General features: G+C 43.4%; 1 protein-coding gene across 1 annotated transcript in view; it reads right to left on the reverse strand.

Moving 5' to 3' along the window:
- vat1 (vesicle amine transport 1) overlaps positions 1-22713 on the reverse strand; it is a 36835-nt gene that overhangs the window by 8361 nt on the left and 5761 nt on the right. Inside the window, exons 2-5 of the mRNA XM_037087990.1 lie at positions 20883-21090; positions 6754-6924; positions 4892-4981; positions 2248-2489 (exon numbers count right to left, since the gene is read on the reverse strand). Coding sequence (XP_036943885.1) covers positions 2248-2489; positions 4892-4981; positions 6754-6924; positions 20883-21090 — 711 coding nt within the window. The remainder of the gene's footprint in view (positions 1-2247; positions 2490-4891; positions 4982-6753; positions 6925-20882; positions 21091-22713) is intronic.

Below are 22713 nucleotides of genomic sequence, written 5' to 3' on the forward strand. Positions count from 1 at the left end.
TCAATATATTTTAATCTATAGTTTTTTATGCAGATTGGTAGTATGAATAGTTTGAATAAAAGACTGATTGCTCCCTTGGCGGCAACACATGCAACAATTTTAAATAGCAAAATAATGTTAAAAAGGAACTTTTGAATAAGAAATATAGTGTAATAGTAAAATATGTATAAGTGCAGCTGGTCTGTCACTTGTTCTCTTCTCTCTAAACTCTGGAGGGTCAGCCAGGTGAGAAGTAACTCACAGAGCTGTTTGATATTGGATATTATGAAAATGGTCGCTTATGACAACCAAATATCATAATATTTGATAATGTCTACTATCATCCCAAGCCTATAATATATCCATATTATATTGTTATCGTGATATGGATGTCATACCCTGATCTCTTACCGTAATTATGGATTTATATCCACAGTACTGACAATTATTTATCAAAAATAATCGCCCAGTCATTTATGAAGTGCTTTTGAAGAGATTTTTTGTACTGAGCCTATTGCCCAGCCCTGATTTTTGTCATATTTGCTGTGTATGAATGAAAAACTCATTAAAAATAGATTTACTAATAATCAACTCCAACAGGTTTTTGTCTGTGATGCCACTCCGAGCATCAGCGCTCGCAGCCATACACTTGAAAACTTGTACTCTAGACTGAGATATACCTTCTTCTCTCCCCTGCTCCCTCCATGTCTCTTTCTCATACATCAGGGCCCCTCCCTGCAGACAGACGCACACACTGACTAAAGGATGTCGCCATAGCAACAAGAGAGAGAAAAAGCAAAAAAGATGCACTGTGAGGAGGATACAGCGAGATGGAGAGAGACAGAGAGGGAGTCAATAACCTAAAGACAGTCTGAAATAAAGAGCAGACAGATGGAGAGGCAGAGAAAGAGCGTCAGATGGCGGAGAAAGACAGCGGGTGTCTCTCTCTGGCCGCACTCACACTGGACTAAACACCGACCAGCTCCGACTCTGACAACAGAAGATGTCAGCCTCTGACTCCCTCTTTCTCTCCGTGTTTTTCACACTCTCCCTATTCATATCTGTTAGCGCCGTTAATTTTGTCAGCGACAATCTGACTCTGTCTGGCCGTGTGAGTTACGCTCGAGGAGACACAGAGCCCCTTGTGGAGAAAACTTCATCTGCCGAGTGTTGAAGCCTCGTCGAATGTGAGCCACGCCCCAGCTCCTGCAGCTCCCACGCACACACACGCAAACCCACCTGGCATTCACACGAGTTCTGGGCGACTGGACTGCGAGCGCACGCCGTATAGATGGACGCAAGTCAGGTGTAAATGCACCCATGTCACACTGAATCATCTGGACATCCATACTGCAGTGCACAGGGATGCTTTTGGTCACAGAACAAGCAGCCATGAATAGATCTGATATCCACACACAGAGGCTGTTCAGTCAATACAAGTTCAATTAGAAGACTTTAGCCTTTAAGACATTTACAATGCATTTATTTGTTTAAATGCATCTACTATTTTTACAGAATATTTTTTGATTTATTAAATATTTTTTGTATCTGATCCTTTTTACTTTTTACTTCATTTTATACTCAGGTCTCACTTGTAAATGAGATCTTGATCTCAGTGTGACTTCCTGATTAAATAAAGTATTATATACTGTATGTAGCTGGAATGATGGTAGAGATATACAGTATATTGTTTAATAATAATAATGACGATAATTTACTGGATATATGATCCAAAAACTTTTTTAGATACAATAAACAGATAAGAAAAAACATGAATGAGAACATACGAAGAATGAAAGTTAGGGATGTTTTCATCAGCTGGTTTTGATCGAATAAACTGGAATATGCAGAGCGTAGTTTCATTAGAAGATTGCGGTAGAGGCTACGTCTCGCATTGCTGTAATAAAGCAGCAGTAGAAGAAGTAGAAACAGGATCAACCAATATATCTGTTGTTTCATGAAGCTTGCTGCTTGTACTAGCCATTTTTTCTTGTATTATGAGAATATCTGGAAGACACAGACAGTGGAAACAGCTTCTTCTTCTTCTTCTTCTTCTTCTTCTTCTTCTTCTTCTTCTTCTTCTCTCAGAGCAGAAACAGCAGACATGAGAATGAAATGTTTGCCGTTTTTGCTAATTCTGCTGATTCCATCAACCTTTTCTAATGTGATACCTTAAAATATACCTTGAAGGAACCACTGTTGTTTTTCAGGGCAAATCATTCATTCGGAAGCACGTTAACTCAGGTGTAAAGGAGTAAAGACACAGACCTGCTCAAGGTGCCAGGTGGAGTCGATGCGGGGCTTGACCTTGCCTGCCTTGTACAGATCCAGGATGGTGTTCATGGCCTCGGTGATGAGCTCCATCTCCCCGTCCAGGTAGCCCAGGTGGAAGCCGCACACTGACTTGTTCCCCTGGATGAGGCTGAGCGTGTGGATGGAGAACTGATGGTACCAGTTCTTGGCCACGGCGAGCAGGTTCTTCTTCTGGCCCGCGAGCATGTTAGCGGCACCTGAAGGGACAGCGTGTTATGTCGGGTTTTTCACACATTTCTAAATCCTTTCAGTTCCTAACCACGTCATTCATTTTTCAAGCAAAGCTTATAAAAAAAATGTGCTGGTTCTAACTCCTCGAATGTTAGTCTTTGAGTTTTAGGCTACTGGATGGACAAAAGTAGCGACTTGAAGACGTCACTTTGCGCTCTGGGAAGTTGTGTTAAGCATTTTTCACAATTTAGGACATTTTATGGATTAAATGATGAAACGAATAATCATGTAAATCAGTTGCAGATTGAGTGACAATGAAAATAATCATTAGTTGCAGCCTTACAAATGATTTGCTGCTGATGAATTATTTAGAGGGCTGGTTCATTTCTATCAAATATTCAACCCCCACTCCAGCTTTTTCTCCCCTTAGCTCTTTTGCTCTGACCGTGCCCACTTTGTCCTCACATGATCCTCAACTTGTCGCCCCATTATATCACTGACAGAGAAGAGAAGATCAAATTTCGATTCCTTAAATCTTTAAAGTTATTTATCAAGAAAAAAACCCCCAAACATTTGCTGGTTCTTGCTTCTCAAATGTAAGAAAAAAAATGGTGGATACATTTTTGGCATCATCTGCTTTCATCTGTTTTAAATCACATTTTGTTGGCCAAAATAAAAGCCTTAGTCATCACTAGGCAACATGTCAGATCAACATTAAGTCATGTCAGGCGCTTCTGCCCATGAGCTCTCCGCTTCATCTCTCTTTCTCACCTACGCCTTCCACCCTGAAAACCTTTTTGGCACTCCAGCTCTCGCTGTCACCACATGCCCTTCCGATCTCCTCCTCCTGTGTTCACACAACCTCCGATGCTCTCGCTGTCACTGTTTCTCTCTCGGGGGGAAATGGGGGACACAAAGCATGCACTGAGAGGAGAGAGGGACCCGGGCCTGCTACATTCAGACACATTCCAGGTTTCTCGTGTGGATAGAACGCCCATTGTTCCGCCATGCATACTTCTGATAAGCTGGAAGAGGGGCAGCCAGCACCGAGGGACAGGGAGGGTGGGGTGGGGCTTCTGTAGGGGTGAGAGAGGGTGAATGGGCGAGGGTGGGGTGGGGGGGGGGGCACCATGCTGGGTAGTGGGTTTTTTTGTGCCGCATGCAAAGGCAAGGCCCTGTTCTCCACGGATGCCGACCCCGCCCACTGTTGCATGCATGCTGGGTCCAGATTGGCATCGCAACAGAGAGAGCGTAAAGGCCTTCCCACGGATGACACACAGCACACTGAGGACATGGACCTCCACAGAGAGGTCAGCCTGCCCACCAAGGAGCAGCTGTATTCTGCCAACGACTATTTCATGTTCTGTATTAATTTGCTTATCAGTTATAATCCAAGATCTCTGCAGCGACAGCAGCTGCTCTTTCACTTTCGCAGTCGAGAGGAGAAATATTCATAGGTGCAGTCTGTAGCTTTGAGGAAGACATTTTAATCTTCATCCCTTTAAACATTTTCTTAAACAAACTATGTAAACAATGAATGAATAAAAAAAAAACTGACCTTAAAGGACGACACAATTTTTGTTTTACTTTGTTTATATGTGGTGGACCCTGCCAACTTTCTTGCATCAAACTACACTCGGGGTAACTTGGCTTCCTCTGAGAACAGCTTGTTTATTCACTTATGGAAAAAAAAAAAAATAAATAAAAAAAAAAAAAAAATAAATAAAAATATATATATATATATATATATATATATATATATATATATATATATATATATATAAAATATAATATATATATATTTCTGAGTCATCAATATTGTAAAGAGTAAAATTCTGAGTTTGAATTTCTTCTCCAAAACAACACACTGCCCCTTTAAACATAACAAATACGCTGAGCTCCTGGATCAAGAAACATTAATAAATTGCTGATGTGCCTCTGTAGGAGTAAAAACAAGTTAAGGAATACCCTGTTCATGCATGTCTCCGTCAGCTGCTAGCATGTGCAGGTAGCTTGCCATGAAGTTAATCTATGAGCTAACCTTTGTGCTTCCTACCGTGCCTGCTCCGCTGCCAGCAAGCTTAATAAACCATGTGTGGTTTTAGGCATTACATAAGAAGTTCTGGAGAATTTAAAAATGGACAAACTGGAGAAGCTCGGCTGGAGAGATTCATATAGCCTCCAGGCGAGCGATGCGTGAGACGTCTTTTCCAGAAAGAGGTTTGCTTGTGGAGGTTGAGGCTTCATTTTTATTTGACTTTGGCTTTTAAAAGGGGTTCTGAATGTGATTACTTTGTGTGGCAAATTGTTAAATCGGCAAGCATAATTCCAAAACAACCGTTTTAACCAAATCTGTTTGCCTATTGTTGCTTCGCTACCTCATGGAGGAGAAAATAACAGACCTACATCTAGGTTGTTTACCACTTACCATAGGTGATGAGCTTGCCCATAGGCTTCAGCAGGTTGTAGGCCTTATGGGTGTCGGATCCTCCGAGAGGGTCCAGTATTATGTCCATTCCTGGAGCAGAAAGAGAGAAGAAGGGGACAGTTATCACTGGTCTGCATTCAGCGCGAGCAGCTTGCCAAGTCTCCCCAGCAGCCCCCTCCGCATGCCAGAGTTCACTAGGAGTAGCGAGTGTAGCCAAGTTGTGCCATGTTTACACGAAGAGGAACTCGTATGTATGCCAGGAGAGGAAAGGAGGAGAGCGAGCGGAGATCCCACTTGTTTTATGTTTTCTCATTCTTGTCACTGATAAGACGAGAGGGATAAAATGCCTCGGCGTCAATTGTTCATTCCAGTTGTAGGTGGAGAGATTAACAGACTGACCTCTGAGCAGATGGTAAAGAGAAACCCAACTTCGCAGGTTTCTCTGTGGCTTATTAACGTCTGGCCATGTGGGCTCGGCCTTAATGATGTTCCTTTGTGCCAGAGGGGACTCCTCAAATTGGGCTACCCCTCCTTGCTCCGTTAAACCCTGCTTCTATTGATTGCTGGAGGCTCACAGCAGGACTCCGCCTTGACCACGGCACAGATGAATTGATGGATCGCCAAAGACAGAGGCAAAGGTAGCGGGCAGGGCTGCACATTGATCCAGGCTTCTAATTAGATACATTCTGTCCGAAGTGTCAGTTCTCGCTCTCTTCCTATCTGTCTCTGTAATGTCTGTCTGTCTCGCTCCATGCTACGGAGAACAGAGACAGGCTTGAGAGGGGACTATGAAATGAGTCTCCAGCACAATAACAGTCTCCATCCTGCTAGGAACGCAGCGGTAGGCGAAGGCAAAAAACAGGAACTGGATGTTGTTTCATTTTGCTGAAAAGCAGCGTTTTTGTGTGGCCCTCTCAGCGAGTCCAGGGTCACATCTACATAAAACTCTGCGGATGCATTATTGATGGCGATGAGAATCCAAACAGTCGCTGTTCGCCGATGGGGAGGAAAAATGACTCCCCGCACGCTGTCAGTCTAGTGTACATGGCAGCCAGCTCTGCTGAGAATTGTATCGGGAGGAAAAAAAACCGAAGTGTATGAAAATGTATCATCTCGCTGTCTGCAGTTTGTTCAACAGTGATCAACAAAGGCTGCAGTCACACAGGATTGCTTTGTGCCAGTGGGAATATATTGATCTGGACTGTTTGTTATGAAACAATCAACACATCATGGGCAATATATCAATGGTATGTCATGATTATAGTGATTAGAGAATATATATCTTCTTAGATCTATTAGTCTGTGATGTATTGTAGAAATGTAATATGGCCAGAGGATCCCAAAGGTCTCTTTATTAACATCCTGTGCAACGTGTCACTCAGGCCGCCACGCTCAGATTTTGAAAAAAATCATAAAAATCAGGGACACATTTTTTGATTTTCTGTTTTATTTTGGTAGGTTTATCCACGTTTTACTGTTCACTTCCTCTCTTTGTCCTTTTTAACTGCTCACCTGTGTTCCAATAGTTAATCACTCCCCGTGTACTTAAGTTAAGCTTGTGTCTTCGCCTCACTCTCTGTTGGTTTGTCTGTTGTCATCCCGTGTGTCCTGCATCTGTTCCCTGGTCCAGGTGTGTCCCTGTATTCCTGTTTTGTCTTCACTTTTTGTATTTCTCTTTAGACTTTTGGACTTTGTCTGGCTTTTTGGAGCCTGGATTTTAGTTTTTTACTTTTGGACTTCACTACTTTGGACACTATGACAGGCCAACTCAGGTTCCCCCCTGGTTAAAAAGGATTTCATTTTCCAGCCCCTGCACACAAAACCCTAAAATTTTATAGCACTTTTCAAACAATGTCTTTCACCTTTAGGACTGATCTTGCGGACTTCCTCCACATAGTCCTTGGTGCGATAGTCGATTGGATGCGTGACTCCGCCCTCAGTGATGGTCTCGTGCTTGCTGGCCGACGCCGTGCCGAACACGGTCACATCCTTCACCGTCTTGCACAGCTGAGTGGCAGCAATGCCCACGCCACCTGCAGGAAGAGAAGCAGAGGGAACAAATAGCTTATGATTTTTGCGAAAAAACGTCACCTTTAGGGCATGACTTGTGATAGATCCTATTGCAAGGATTCAAGCTTCGCTAAATATGTTTGTTTGAGGCGAGGATGAAACTCAGCTGAACATAACAGTCGCTGAAGGCGCCCAAGAATCCCCATTCCTCGCGCAGTTTCTGTAGGTAAATGTAATTTCCATTATTTATCGTCCAAAACAAGCCAAGTCAATAACAGCGCAGATGTGTTTTGCTCAAGGGTATGTAAAGAGCGCATTAAACACAATCACATTACTCCGACTGGCCTGGGGAGAATAGACACCCACACACAGATACACAAGCGCACACATCCAGCTCTGGAGAAAGTAGGCATTGTAGCTCAATTGACACATTCAAGACAACCTGTCTGAAATTCCATGGGGTAAAAAAAAAAAAATGTAGCTGAGGTATCTGTTTTGTTAGGAAAGGAGAGCCGGATGACATTCTATCGCAAATTACATAAACACAGCTCCTGCTCGCCGAGCCAGCTGAAAAACAAAATGTGCTACAATGTCCAAGATTGAGAGACTTTTCAAGACAAAGTGCTGTGAGACCTCGGTGCATGTTTTCTATATCTGTGGTTAGTTCGCTGTATTGAGAAGTGTGTACATAGTTGTGGTAAATGCCTGAGCCAATGTTTGCTAAGGCTGCGGGAGCAAGAAGTAATAGGTTACTGATAAGCAGTGGCTTGTTTGAAATGGAGGCTGACCGGAGGACTTGAACTGAAAGGCATCCGTAAAGGTCATCTATGCATGACCAAATAAAGAGCATGTTTTATCTGATAGCGGGGGATAAAGCAACACAAAGCAACGTGTACGTTTGCATCCATTTATAATGACATAGCCGAGCTGCCGGACGACTCCACATGCAGGTTCGGATAAGATGAATGATGAAATCATGATTCACTTCGCTCACAAAGGCAACCAGACATTTAATGTGCACACCCAGTAAGATAATCAGAAAGGCAGGAAGCAGGCGCATGCACGAGGAGGCCTACACACGCTCGATTAGACTCGTGCTAAAGGAACCAAACAGGAAGATGTTTTTTTTTTTTTTTTTATTGGTATATTTCTGATTATGAGATGTCAATGTAAAATTAGCTTCTTCCTTTCTCCTCGGAAACCGAGAAAACACAAAGTGACACGCAAAGTTGCACCATTGCTGTCCATTAAAAACATGTACTCACTCTTCAGTGCAGTCTACATCTAATTTAATAAGTGATTACTAACTAACTATTTTTATATTATATCAAATATATATATATATATATATATATATATATATATATATATATATATATATATATATATATGTATATATATAGAATATATATCATTATTATTATTATTATTATTGTTTTGTTGTGTTTCTCCTGTTTTCCCTGAATCCTTTGCTCTCTACCAAACTGACTGGCAGCGTATCTCAGTGCATCATTACACTTTGTTCCCAGCTAGCAGCAACATGATCTTTGGCCTTAGTAGTGAAGAAGTTAAAAAGTTACATGATGATACATTAAATGGTTTATTTAGCTACAGATGTAGGAGACAGGTTGTGGAGGTAAACTTATCCTTCATTTTATCCTGTAAGTTCAACAACAACAAAAGTGGATATAGAGGGTTTTTCCTTGGACATGCTTTTTCTACTCCATTTTTGCAAACTCAATGTAACTTGACCAGTAACTGTACAGTTCCAATATCCTCCGTCCAGGAGGTTATGTTTTCACCCCGTGCCCATTTGTTGGTTGGTTGGTTTGTCAGCAGGATTACATAAGAGCTTCCAAACAGATTTCCATGAAACTTGGATGGAGGATGGGCCTCGACCCGGAGTGGAGCCCCATTAAGTTGTGATGCAGATCTGGATGAAGGGATGAATCAAGGACATTTTTCTTAGTTCCTTTAACGTTGCAAGACATTCAACACTTTCATCTGTTTCTCAGGGAATAATACATGGATCTGGATGAAAAGATATCACACAAATTTAGGTAGCTGGTATGTATGTGTGAGTACAAAAGGGGACTCCATGGTGAAGGCACGTCTAATAAAATAGCCTCATGTCAGAGTTATCTCATCTTCCTATCTTCTTTATGGCTAGAACATGGTGTATTAGATGTCAGCGATGCACCTCTGCTCCCTTCATCTCAGCATTAAAATCCTTCTGAGCCAGTGAACCAGTCGAATAGTGCAATTTCCTCTACGACATCCTGGCAGTTAGTCTCTGAGGCAGCACTATCACATAAAACCAGCACTGTCACTGGCCAGTGAACTGAGATGTAATGATAAGATTAATGCCAAATCAAATGATCCTCCATATTAATTTCTGACCAGGAAATGCCCGGCACGAGAACAAAAGGGTTTTTAATTTCTAAGAGCCTTTTATTCCCAATTATTAAAACAGACACCTCTGTGCAGTCTGTTACACAAAATGGTCCCTCGATAAAACACATGATTTGAATACAACCCAGTGAAGACCAAAACCATTTCTGATTTGTGGTTTCTCATCTGAGAGCTAACGCCCATGAGAGATGAATAGAGCGCTCTGCATCACCATGCTCACGCCTGCTGACACTGAGGGGAGATTTGATGAGAAAACAAAATCAAGGCTGTTGCTGTTGGATGTGAGTGTTGTTGCAGCAGCATTACAACAGCACCATCTCTCCTTGTCCTCAGTGAGAAACCAAGTTTGCGTTGCCAAGGAAACCTCGGCCAAATTGCCGGCAATGACTGAGCAAAGGAAGCCATTTTGTTTCATTGACTGCTCTTCCCTTAGGCATATGAGAGATTCACACATATGAGAGTTTCGTGGCAATCACAACTTTGACACCAGTTTTTATCTGACCAACTGGTAAAGTCAGGATCCATCAGGGTGTTTGTACACTCAGATCCTATTTTATGCTCATTTTCAGGCTCTTATTTTCTATTATTGGGCACCTACCAGAAATGTTTACATGTTCAAAAACACATTATTTTTCTCACACTATCCATTACTGCAGCACCTCTGTTCATCTTCTGTATGAAGGCTCTGTTTGAGTTCCTGTCTCTTTAAGGCCCCCCCGCGTCTGAACCCCCCCATCCTCTTCTGATTGGTCAGCTCTCACAGTCCTGAACAAGCACCACTAGCTTGTCTACCCTGGCAAGCCTGACCTTTAGCTCATCCCTCTTCTTCTCAAAGTGCTTTTCCATGTGTTTAGTCACAGTCGCTCTCGATGTCGTAACGTGCTCCGGCCCATGGGACTGAACTAGCTCTCTCAATCCACTGCTCTCTACCAAACTGACTGGCGGCACATCTCCTCGGAACACTGCATCACGCTCTCCTCCCTCCAGCTATTGGGGATGTGAGGTTTGGTCTTGGTACGACTTTCTAAACTGCAGAGCAGCGTCACACATTTGACTTTGTTGCCTCTCCGGAGGGGATGTTCCCACACTGAGTTTCTTTTGTGCTTTTAATTTTTCTTCTTCCCCTTAGACTGACCTGGTGAGGCTGTGTGTCTGTCTTTCGATCAACCTATAGACCAACCACTGACATGCCTTTTTGTGACATCACAACTTCACGGACGATGTAACGCCTCATTTAAAGGCACAGTTTCTCATTTGATCACATAACCTAGCTCTGCTTTCTAATCAAAAAAGAAATGGAAATCTAACTTAAACACTTGAGGACCTTTAAAGAGCCGTAGATTATTGTTCTATAGTAATATGTGACAACCTATCGTGCACCTACACACATCTTTTATTCACTACACCAACACTTCAAGCACACCTGCATCTGTTTGCCTTTGAGTCATGGGGATTTTACATGAGTAACTCTTCATGTGAGGTAGACAGCGAATTGAAAAAAAAAAGGTGAGAAAACGTTGAATATGCATTGTCTGAGTGGGGGTTTAAGAGCTGCTTTTACTGAAAGGCTCCGTCACATAGTAGCAGGCCTCAGTTGCGGGTGTGAACAAGTGACCAACGGGATGATGCATCCATTAATCCCACGTACTTACAGCCAGCCGCTCACATATTAATATTTAACTCGCGGCTGCTGTCATGAACACAGTGATTCCCCTTCTGTTTATGAAGCCAGCGAGCAAGGATGCTGCATTCTGAACAATCAGTTGTTTTTCAAATCTTTGGTGCGTGTAAAAATGTATTTCCAGTTAAAGAAATATGTTGCAGGGGGGAGGAGGAGGAGGAAGGTACCTTTTCCTGAATCCCCCCTGAGAACAAACTCCTGATCTCACATCACAAGACTGCTGAGCTGTGCCAAGAACCCCTCGCTGCCCCCCGACCACATCCATCCATACGTACACAGATCACAAAGGAGAGACGAGCTGCGGCCTCGAACAGTCCCGACTGGCTGCTGGTATCAGTTAATCTTCACAAATATGCACGGAGATTAAAAACGTTAACCTTTCATTAACCCAGTGCTTCAGTTCCTGTTGTTGCCTTGTTTTTCCCGATTTATTCTCCCTCCTCTCAGACTAGAATCATCTCTCACGGCTGGGGCTGATTGTGATTTAAGACCATCCAAAAACACTTAGCCCATGAAGGAGAAAGCAGCTTGAGCAAATTCTTGCTCCTAATCACATTTGTTCACCGCGAGATCCAATTGAATTGTTTGCACTTGGAAATTAGGGAACGTCAAAAATCGTCCACCTATTTATTTTGTTTTTCTCTCCCACTCTCCTTCTGGAGTAACAGGATACACACAGCAGGGTTTTGTCTTCCCCTGAATCCTTACATACTCGCAGTTTGGCACAATTTGCACTTGGCTTCCATAACATGACTGTTAGGAGCGAAGAGGAATTTTCCCCAAAACACAGAGGAATCCAGACTGACACTGAGGCCACTGTTATTGCTCCACACCCAGAGTTCAACAGCAGGGGTGGGTGGGGACATCAGAAATGTTCTGCAGATATCCAAAAAATTAACGGGATGGATATCACGTCCACCTCGTCCTGATTGATTCGTCTCTCTCAATCTTCTCTCTCGCTGTGATCTCACCTCTCGTGGCGTTTCTCAATCACGTGAGACAGTCAATAATCTCAGGTGTTAGTCGAGGGAGACATATCATGGTGGCCATATGGCTACTGTCAACACCGCAAAGATTACTGGCCCCCTTGTCTCAGAGCTCCGTGTTGTTTTCCTGTGTGATCTCTATAGCATTTGTTTCCACATTTCCTCAAGGGCTCCCGAAACCTATCATTAGCCTGTGGCGGTAGCGGCTGACAAAGAATGGAATACAAACGTGGACCCAGGCATCTCCTCTTACCCAAACTCGCTGCGGTGGCTCTGTTACAACATCAACAAGCCGAAGCAAATAATTGAACTTTTTTATTGCTACACGCTTCGGCTCAGAAACGAGTCCTGTAACGCTGAGAGGGGCTGTGGTTGGCTGTTTGTGAACGTGGACTTTTGAGGTATTACTCTGCATTATGTAACCTCGATGGTGTTTTTCTGGGATGACTGTGTGTGTGTGTGCACACACTGTGGGCTTGAAGAGCAGTTTAATGTGCTCTCTCTCTGTCTCTCTCTCTCTCTCTCTCTCTGATGGTGGATTTCTCTCTCAGCATAGAGGAAGTCCTTTTTTAGTTTCTGGGTGAGCAAATAAAAAAAAACATCCTTTGCTTGTGCATGAAGGTGGTCCCTGTGATTTCCTGAGTTAATAGCTAACAAACACAGGCTGAGAGCACACAGAAATTAACAAATTGATAAGTCGATTGAAAGAAAACTGCTCAATTCTTCCTTTTTCTTCCGTTTTCAAAAAATATGTATCAGTCACTGGTTGCATTTCTTTTAATGAAATGATTTGTTTCTTTTCTTTGTTATTTATGATGCTGATTGGACAAAAGAAGCTATTTGATGGTATTTCTCACAATTTTGTAGCTGAAATTATCGACCAGTTAATCGTGAAAATGCCAAAAATAAGTGTTTGTTGCAGCTCATGGTATAAAATGCATAAACCTTATGAACATAAACCACTTTCTTTCTCTGCCATAAACCTGGTTGCAGAGTGAAGCACAAGCTGGTGCACGCTCATCCTGTTATGCTTCTGTTATGATTCACACACACACACACACACGCAAACAGGTGTCCTGACACAGGTTTCACATACACCTGCGACTGTATGTGGTGGTTAGGGTGGGGGTGGGTGGATGGGGTCACTTGTCAACGGCTGCAGCGATGAGAGCGCGTGTGAGCGATGTGATTGGTGGGTGAGGCTGGAGGTTGCCCTGGTTTCCCTCTCCTATCAGTGCAGCTGATCTGCCGCCGGCGATGCCAGGCCTGGGGAACACAGAGACGGTTCAACCACGCAGCTCAGACTCCCGCTTAGTGGTCAGACTAAATTAGCATTCTCTAAACTGGGGTAAGACCTCCTGAGCAGACAGACCGGGAGGGGAGGAGAGGAGACGGAAGTGTTTTCAAGGCACATCAGACTTTTCTCATGGCTCTCAGGACGAATGGGTCTATTAAAGTGAGAGATGTAACTACACTTGTAACAGCTAACGTCTAAATAGCAGGGGAATGGTAAATAATGTATGAGAGCAGTAATCTGGGAGGGAGTCCTGGGAGACAGAAGATACATAGAAATTTATATATCTTTCCTTATAGCTTTATATTCACCCCTGAGGCCCCGCCGGCGGGTCTGACAGCAATCGTGAAGATCTACATCAGCATGGCGCTCACGCTCTCAAACCCAAGAGATCCAGCCACCTGTTCCACTAGCTTTAAGCGTTTACAGTACAGTCAAAACAGCTACACTATTCTAAGATTGTGCTGCAGAGATCGTTCAAACCACAAATTCAGCTTCCCTGTCAGACACAGCTGAAAGTTTAAAAAAGTACAATATACCAGGATTGGCTACATGGGGGAAAATGTTGTAAATATGGTAACTATATCTCTGCAATCAACACTTAGATGTCTTTTACATGACACTAAATCTGATGTTTCTTCACACTGTGTTGCTAATTTTAGTTAATGTTTTAATATTTAAAACTAGATGCTTCTTACATATTGCACCTTTAAGTGGCGCTCATGTTTTGCAGAGATGATGCCTTGTGACAGACAGCTACAGCACATCCAACGCTTTAATGGGTGGGAGTGGTTGAATCATCTCTATAATAGCTAACAAAATATTGAGTATGATGAGTAACTCATGAGCAAGAAAAAAAGAAACATCCAAACTTCTGTAGTCTGCACCTTCAGTAATGACTCAAGGTTAAAGATAATGTATTGTAGAAACCTGATAAAACATTCTGCAGTTCAAATCAATCGCCTTTCAGATTCAGGGTCAGTTATGCATGAATTTTGCTATCGTGGCTTTTTTTAAAAAATTGCAATGCAGCGTCCTGAACTTACCGCAGCTGTGACTGGCCTGCGTTTGTCTTCATCATATATTTAGAGTTTTGTCATTCATAACATAAACCTGTATTGTTGGATTATTGATAGGAGTGTGCCACATCATTTTCATGATAATGTCAATATAGCCTGCGATGGACTGGCGACCTGTCCAGGGTGTCCCCTGCCTTTGCCCTAAGTCAGCTGGGATAGGCTCCAGCCCCCCCGCGACCCTGCAGAGGATTAAGCGGCGTACATAGAATATGTACAGATGATGGATGGATGGATGGATGGATGGATGTCAATATAGCAAAATGTATACAGCGATCAGAGCAATAAACCTGACTTGATGTGATAACGTCATCATGTTTATGCACAGCAACAACAAGCACAGACGAAAGCAAAAGTAACATCACTACCAGCTTCAGGGAGGAGGAGTTCCAAAAAGGGGAGAAATTTCAGTAATGTGAAAGTTCAAGGAGAGTGTCACCGCAAAAAGGGAAATACCATAAACTTATTTCACCATCTCAATGAGAAACACCCGGTTGAGTACGATGTGAGCCAACAAATCCTGCGAGGCGAGCTCGTCAGCTTATTTGAGTTCGAAACCAAAAATATGTTTCAGGGCTTATGAAGAGTTAACAAAAATCCACATTTGCCCAGCTAACGATGACAATATCAATAAGACAAAACAGGAATTAACAACAGGAGAAATGACTCCCAAGAACCAGCAGCTCAACTCTGCCCATTACAGTTAAAAAGAATTTAACTCAGCTGTGACTGCCGACACTCTATCTCCGTCCCACACACAGATACTCAAGCAAGGAGCAGCTGCAAATCTATGGAGACCACCGTAATTGGCTGGTGGGAAATAAATAAAAGGTTAATAGCAGCCAGCTTAAACGGCGCTGAGGATATGTGGAATCTGACACACAAACCTCAAACACACTGCCGTGGAGCCGAGGAGGCGATTGATAACATATGTTGTTTAATAGACCAAAGCACCTTACAGAGCTATTAGTGAGTACGCCTCTCCACACTAAGACAAGCTCCAGTTGGAATTAAACCGCAGTCTCTGGCAGCCTTGGCGCCAAAATGTCACAAAGTCCTGACACACGGGGCGGGAAGCGGCCAAGGCCGTGTAGCAGAATCATCAGATAAACTGATGACACAAGGCTACTGCAGCACCACCTAATTCATATTATGCATTCCACATCTGCAACACAATGAGGGACACTTGACGTTGGCCTGCAGTCACTCGAGATCTCATAAATAAAACAGAGGTGGACGTCATCGTTGGAAGCAGCCGAGCCCCATATGTATGCAGGAATGTGTGGCGTGGGTGCGATGGCGGGGTGGCTGGCCAGGGTTCATAAACATTAGGACCAGTTCAGGGAGAGGTCAGAGGAAAGGCTGTTGGCCGGGCACAGTGGAAGACCCACGAGATACATCCAAATGTCGCTGAACTTCCCCCCGCCCAAGCCCTCTGGGGAAAACAAAAGGGGAAACGTGCACGCGTTCCCCCGATGACGGGGATTCGAGCATGGATACGGAGAGGTCACGCAGAGAGAGCGGAGGTCACGGAGGGCCGGAGGGGGAGGAGGAGAACGGAGGATGCAGATGTGCGGCGCGGTGGAGAAGGGAGGCACGATGGGAGGAAATACAACAAGCTATTGTTTGGAGAGAGAGGACAGGAGCGGACCCACGAGAGAGGCAGCTGAGGATTATTCACCAGAGTTTACTTACACACACACACACACACAAAAAGGCATGACTGATAGAGTCGAAGCACCAGTCAGCCGTTCTTCACTGGTCACCTGATCCTGATGGGCAAAGGTCAACAGGAAATGATGCGCTTGCTGGAGAGCTCTTAATGAATTGACAGTACCTGCCAACACGGAACAATAGAGGAGCAAAAGGCAAGAGTGTGGACACCCATCATCCCTCTGTAGGGGCCCTCACTACAGAGGTCAGTTTGCCATATAGTGACGTCTTTGTTCAGGTTTTGTCATCAGCGATAGTTAAGAACAACGAATATGCTACAAAACATCAAGATTCCGCAGGTCTTCTGCGACAGGTTTAATCCCAGGAACAAAACCAAGCAAGGTGAAGCAGCTTTTCATTTTTAATGCTCCCCAGCATCCAGACTACCAACATGCTAGATACGAACAGCAACTACTTTCAATCTTTTTATGGGCTTTGCTTTGTTTTATTGTCTTTCTCAATGTTCTTAAAAGCCCTATTATTAAATTAAAGTTGATTTTTGAGTTCCCAAAATTTTAATTTCCAGCTAGTCAAATACTGTCGCTTTGAGATGGCGACTGACCCGACCTATCATCCCGAAGAATTTGAGCTCATGACAAAATCCACCCCACAGCACCTCTAAGTCTCACTAATTAACAAATCACTGTTTATTGTTGGATATCAGACTATTTCTCGATCAGGACGAGTCACGTCCTGGACGTTCTGCTTGTTGCCTGGCAACTTGCGTAAGTCTGGGCCAGACTAGCTGCTTCAGCCTGTTGCCAGAGTTATTTACCAGCACTTCTGTCTCTCTGTTTGTAAAGTGACATCTGCCTCCTCTGTCCACACTGGAGATCCGACACCTGTTGCTTGTCCGTCCATCCTGAGGGAGAATGTTTAATGATGTCGCTCTCCCTCAGCTTTTCTCCTTTTTTAACCTTTTTTTCAATTAAGTATACTTACTATAGAGTTCCCACTGATACCATTCAAGGGTGTCAATCAAAGATTATGGGTCTCTTTTGGCTTGGCGGTCTACTTTTGTTTCATGACAAAGAATAAAAATAATGTTATGACACAAGCTCACAAGGCTAAGAACCACTGTGCAAACATTTCTGTTAAAGTTGATGATCGATTTTTTTAATCACTGAGAAAATATCTGTTTAACTGCAAGTTCTGGGCACTTTGCAGACAGAGTAGCCTGACAGTAATTGAGAAAAAGGGATGATTGTTTTGTTTTCCTAATGTGATTAAACTAGTGAATTATGTCCTTATCATGAGGATGAAAAGGTCAGCCATGAGGCAGATTAACTCAGGACGAACCCCTCAAGACGCTTTGATGAAACGACTTATAAATAAATAGATTGATAAGACATTCCTGATCTAATATGGTCCGTCAATAAAAATTACAACGCTGAAAAAACAAAATTGCAGAACATACCCTGTGGCTGAGGGTGAAAAACAGATCACTCGTGTGTGTCAGCTGTATCGCTGCCGCTGCTCCTCAGCCCAGTTAATCTCATGTAGAAGCTCACTGTTTTATCGTTGCAGAACATACACTGATCCAGCAGGAATGCAGTGTCGTACAGACACGTCCGACACAGAACACCTCGGCTGTTTAGCTGGATACACGACTTCGTATGCAATCGCCCTGCAAGACGGTCTGACGAGGTGAAGTAAAGCCGCTTAACCACATGCTGGTACTGCGCGTGGTTCAGTGGGGAGTGTCGAGGAGTAACAGAGTACTTGTTAATTGCTGTTTCATGATCAAGATACAAGACATGCTCTGTGTCCTGATGAGTTGTGGGTTGATTCCGATGAAAAACATTTTTGAAAAAAAGATTCTCGGAAACTATTTGAGCTGAATCAAGGAATTTTAATTGAGAAAACAGTGGCGGCGTTCCACATTTTATTGTGATGCACTGCAGTCAAATACATGACATCTGAGTGGGTTATGAAGGCATCAGAGTCAATACCATCTTAGATCAGTTTAATTCTAAAGCATCCTGCAAGGATTTTAAAGATGATGAAAAGTCTAATTTATACTATGCAATTTATCTTTTAAAAAAATTTTTTTTTTAAACTTTTTTATCGAAAAAAACAGGAACGTTTTGGATGGGAAAATCTATTTGAGCTTCTAACAACTCATTCATGTGACCTGAGGATTGGACTGCAGGGACGGGTCGCAGGTGCACATTGCCTCAAATAACGGGCTTCACTCCATGTTGAAGCGTAGTGAGGGCACAAGATGAAGATCATTACATCTTAAATAGTATTCAAGCAACTTTTGGGCAGTGTACCAGGTGGATCAGAGAGAGGTCAGAGAATTGCATTGAACATGTCAAAAGGGCACGGAAATGATTTGATTAAAATACCTATAGGAAGCAATTAATAATAACATTAACAATGTTGGTCAGAGATAATAAATCAGTCTTTGCTCAAATAACCGACTTGATTTTTGTGACATTAGAGAGTACCTAAGCTAAAAGGACTGTTAGCTTACTGTAAGTCATATATCTTATTAGGATATATGGACTTGCATTTATATAGCGCTTTCTAGTACTTGCCCCATTCACCCATTCACACACACAGCGGAGGCTGCCATGCAAGGTGCCAGCTGCACATCAGGAGCAATTTGGGGTTCAGTATCTTGCTCAAGGACACCTCGACACGCAGCTCAGCCCAGCCCGAGGTTGCACTGGTTTCGAGCCAGCGACCTACCGATCAATAGATGACCTGCTCTACCCGTTGAGCTACAGCTTACCTAGCCTTGGTTCAGTACATATCTAATCACAGTTTTGCAGCAGAATCAGCAGCAGCCAGTTTACAGCAGGGGCTGGTAGAGTGTTGGTTAGTTAACATTTCTAATTTTTTAGAACATTTTTGAACAAAGTATGCTTTTGAAAAGTAACAGGCACAAAATGAGCCATCTCATGGGGACATGTCCCTGTGTCCCCACTGTCAATAACACCTAATCTTCATATTAAACCAAAAAAGGGAACCACGCCCTTTAATCACTGCAGGGCTGCAACTGAAGCTTATTTTCATTGTCCGTTAACTTGTTAACTTGTTAACTTGTTAACTTGATTATTTGCCAGTTAATCTTTTGGTCTGTAAAATGTCAGAACAAAATTGAATAAATGTGCCTCAGTGCATCTGGTAGCAACACATGTCCACCTTACATTATTGTGAAAGTAACGAGATCTAGTATTGGAATACGTTTGGTCAAGAATATATGCCACCATGTCAGCAATTTCCTTCCCAATATTAAACAATATCAGACTTCAGGAGACAGACAGATAGGCACGGATGCAATCTCTCCCTCTCTCCCTCTCTCTCTCTCTCTGGTCACAGCAGATACTTCTGATCTCTCTAATCAGATCAGAGAATATCTGGAACAAGGTTTGACAGACTCAGGAGTGAGACTCTCCCACTCACACTCTCAACACCTTTGAAACAAAAGGATCATGTACGACGCTAATAACAGAGAGTCTCAACAAAGCAGCGCTGTAATGCTGATTTACACATGCGAAGAATGACAGAGTGCAGTGAAGCAGACTGTTCAGCAAATGTTTTTGTCATAGCCTCAGTAATGTGCTTTTACAATCCTGATGTCCGGACAGCTGGCGAGCCAAGACTGGCAGCCTGCCTCGAGAAACCAGAGACGCCGCCTCGACCAAACCAGCGGGGAAAAGTGTCTTAGACCACACTTCCACTGCTGCATTCCTCCTCTTATAGCAAACATACTCGGCTCAGAAGGCTTCTGGCAAGCTGTGAGTGACATCAGCTGGATGACATGGTGAACGCAAACATTTGGGATTCCTCTGTAGACCACCGGTCCCACAACAATGAATCTGCGAGCTGTCAGTCAGCTCTTGGGAAACTGCGCAGTTTAACAACAATCTCACACATCCATTCATTTTTTTGGTTTTATCGCGTTAATGCTAAGGGATACATCCACCTGGGCTAGAAGTCTCCCAGAGCACTCTGTCATTTTTTTTGGCCTCCAGAGACGATTCAGCCTCAGGTTTCATCATGTGCTCACTTTTCTTATAGCCACCTACATTCAACAAACGCAGAGAGATCCCTCGGTGCAGAAAGAGTGGGAACGAGAGGGAAACAGAGAGCAAACAGCGAGAGGGAAACAGGGAGAGAACAAATTCTTTTGGCTAATGCACTCCCCTTCTCTCCAGCTGGCCTGATAGTGTATACACAGTGAAAATCAAATGCTCTCATGCTGGGTGCATCACACCCCAAAACAGGTGCTTTTACTCCCTCAGTCCCCCACTTTCTCCCACCCACTCACTCTGACCTCCGACCTCGTGGTGCAGGTGGCAGGTGCTGCAGTATAAGTGCAGTCCTGGAGGGTGCAACACACTGAGCCACTGCTCATGCTGATGAACAGTGGGACCTTCTCCAGCAGCCATAACTCATATAGAAAAAGAAATGCATAAACAGGAGGTACAGAGAAGGAAACATTCAAGGGCGTTTCCTCGAACTTTGCATCTTTGTCTTGAGGTTCTGCACAGAATTTCAAACGTTTTCTCTTCACAGATCGGCTCAAAAGGCTGCTGGTGCGGCTGAATTTATTTGTGTAGCTGATAATTACAAAGCAGGGGCTGACACATACTGACATGAAACTGATTAAATGTGGTTTTCATTTGCAGGATTGCAAAACAAATACTTAAGTTATAATGAATTCAACTGTCACTGAAATGAAAGCTCTTTCATGGAGAGCGATGTATCCATTCTCACGCTTACACTGACTTAAATACAAAAAAATAAGAGGGTTGACGTGCTTCCTGTGTGCATGCCTGCTGTGTGTCCTTCTCTGTCTCCTTACCTGCTGCAGCATGAATGAGGACACTCTGGTTGGGCCGCAGGTTGCCGAAGTCAAACAGCATCATATAGGCGGTGATGTAGTTCACGGGGAGGGCTGCTGCCTCCTCGAAGCTCATGCCCTCTGGGATGAGGAAGGTGTGGCTCGCCGGCACCACCGCCACCTCCTGCCACAGCCCGAAGCGGTTCAGCACCATCACCTTGTCGCCGACCTGGAAAAGAAGGCAGAGGAGGACGTGGGCTGAGAGGGAGGTAAAGCAAAGGTTCTCTCTGTCTGGACCTGTTTCCTGTTACGGAAATCAATCAAGGCTCAACTTCTACAATTTCTAGGGGTTAGCTGGAAAGAATAATAAGCATAAGATCAGGTGTGGGTGGCTTTTGTATCATATTTAGGTCAGTAATTGCTAGTTAAAACATATTCATATGAACACATCAAGCAGCGACCAATGAAGCCAACGAAGAAGTGCCAAAAACTGCAGTTCCTTAAATGGCCACTTGAGGCAACCTCAGCCTTTCTCTATTAGCAAACCAATGATCTGTGAAGAATCCCATTTCAAATTAAGTGATTGTCGAACCATCTGTTACTTTGGCCAACTTACGACTCTGGTCTCATGAGTGTAAATGACTCAATTGAATCAACTCAAATGTAAAGTCAACCATTTTTATTTGAATTGGCTGTTGGCAGTCGGGTTTCTTCTGACGACAAGAAGAGACGACAACAGACACAATATGAGAGCGGACGATGAGATTGTGTAAGACTGTCATCTAATTAGGCTGTAATTTGTAATATACTGTTGAAACATTAAGTTTGTATTTATTGGTTATGTGGTCTGAAAAGTTTTTAAAAAAATGTTGGGGTATCTCCAAGAGTGAGTAGATCCCCCATGTCAGAATGCAAAACTGTACAGCAGAAATAAACATGTTGGTCTGTTTAGCCAATTTTTCTGTTCATAACAACTGTGCAACAGGTTGTCGTTTTATATAAGTCACTCATTTAAACTGTATCAAGGTTTAAAGTTATGCATACGTAATGGTGATGTTGCATTGGGTCACAGCTATCCTCTATTTAATGCCACATGTTTGCTTTTTACAAGTACTGACAAGTCATGTCTGGGGCTCATTACAGCACAATGGGCAAAATAACCACTTTATATAACTAAAATCTACATTTCTCAAATTAAATTAAGGCTGAGGCCTAGTATATTTCAATTGATTTATTAAGTTCCTCAGCTTGGCAGTCCAATACCCCAGGAGGCTTCACTGCAAGAGCCTGAAATGTTCTGGAGCGTCCCGCCATCTGCATCTTCAGGCTTTCTTTAGCGCAGTGGGAGTGATGCGAGCCGTGCAGCGGGAATGGTAAGAGTAGTGGTTTATTGTTTTGCCTTAAACAATGGAGGACGTGCAAACATGCAGCCGGCCCCCGTCCACCAGAACCTTGACACGTTTGCTCTCCAAGCGTGCGAGCAAACGAGGAGAGTGATTAACCACAGTCAGAGTCAGAGTGGTAACTGTATTGACTTTATGGAGAGAAAATAATGAAGCAGCGGAGGAATCGAGGCAAAACAAGGAAGTGCACCCCCCCCCCCCCCCCTTTTTTTCTTTTTGTGTTCCTGGTTAGATCTTCAGGATCGGTGCCAAAGTGCGATAGCTTTTTCCGATTTGTAATGTAGCAAGCTGCTCGCATGTGGAGAGGTAGAGCTGTGGTTTGTTCTGTAATTCCTGGGCTTTTGACGTGGAGGGAAAGAAGAATGAAAAGCTAAATGCTAAAGCTATAGTGCTCGATGTGTCGCTTCAAAAGATCTTCCAGGGCATTTGATCTTATTTTTTCTTTATAC

This window comes from Acanthopagrus latus, chromosome 23, assembly GCF_904848185.1.
Source record: "Acanthopagrus latus isolate v.2019 chromosome 23, fAcaLat1.1, whole genome shotgun sequence".
NCBI classification, from domain to species: Eukaryota; Metazoa; Chordata; class Actinopteri; order Spariformes; family Sparidae; genus Acanthopagrus; species Acanthopagrus latus.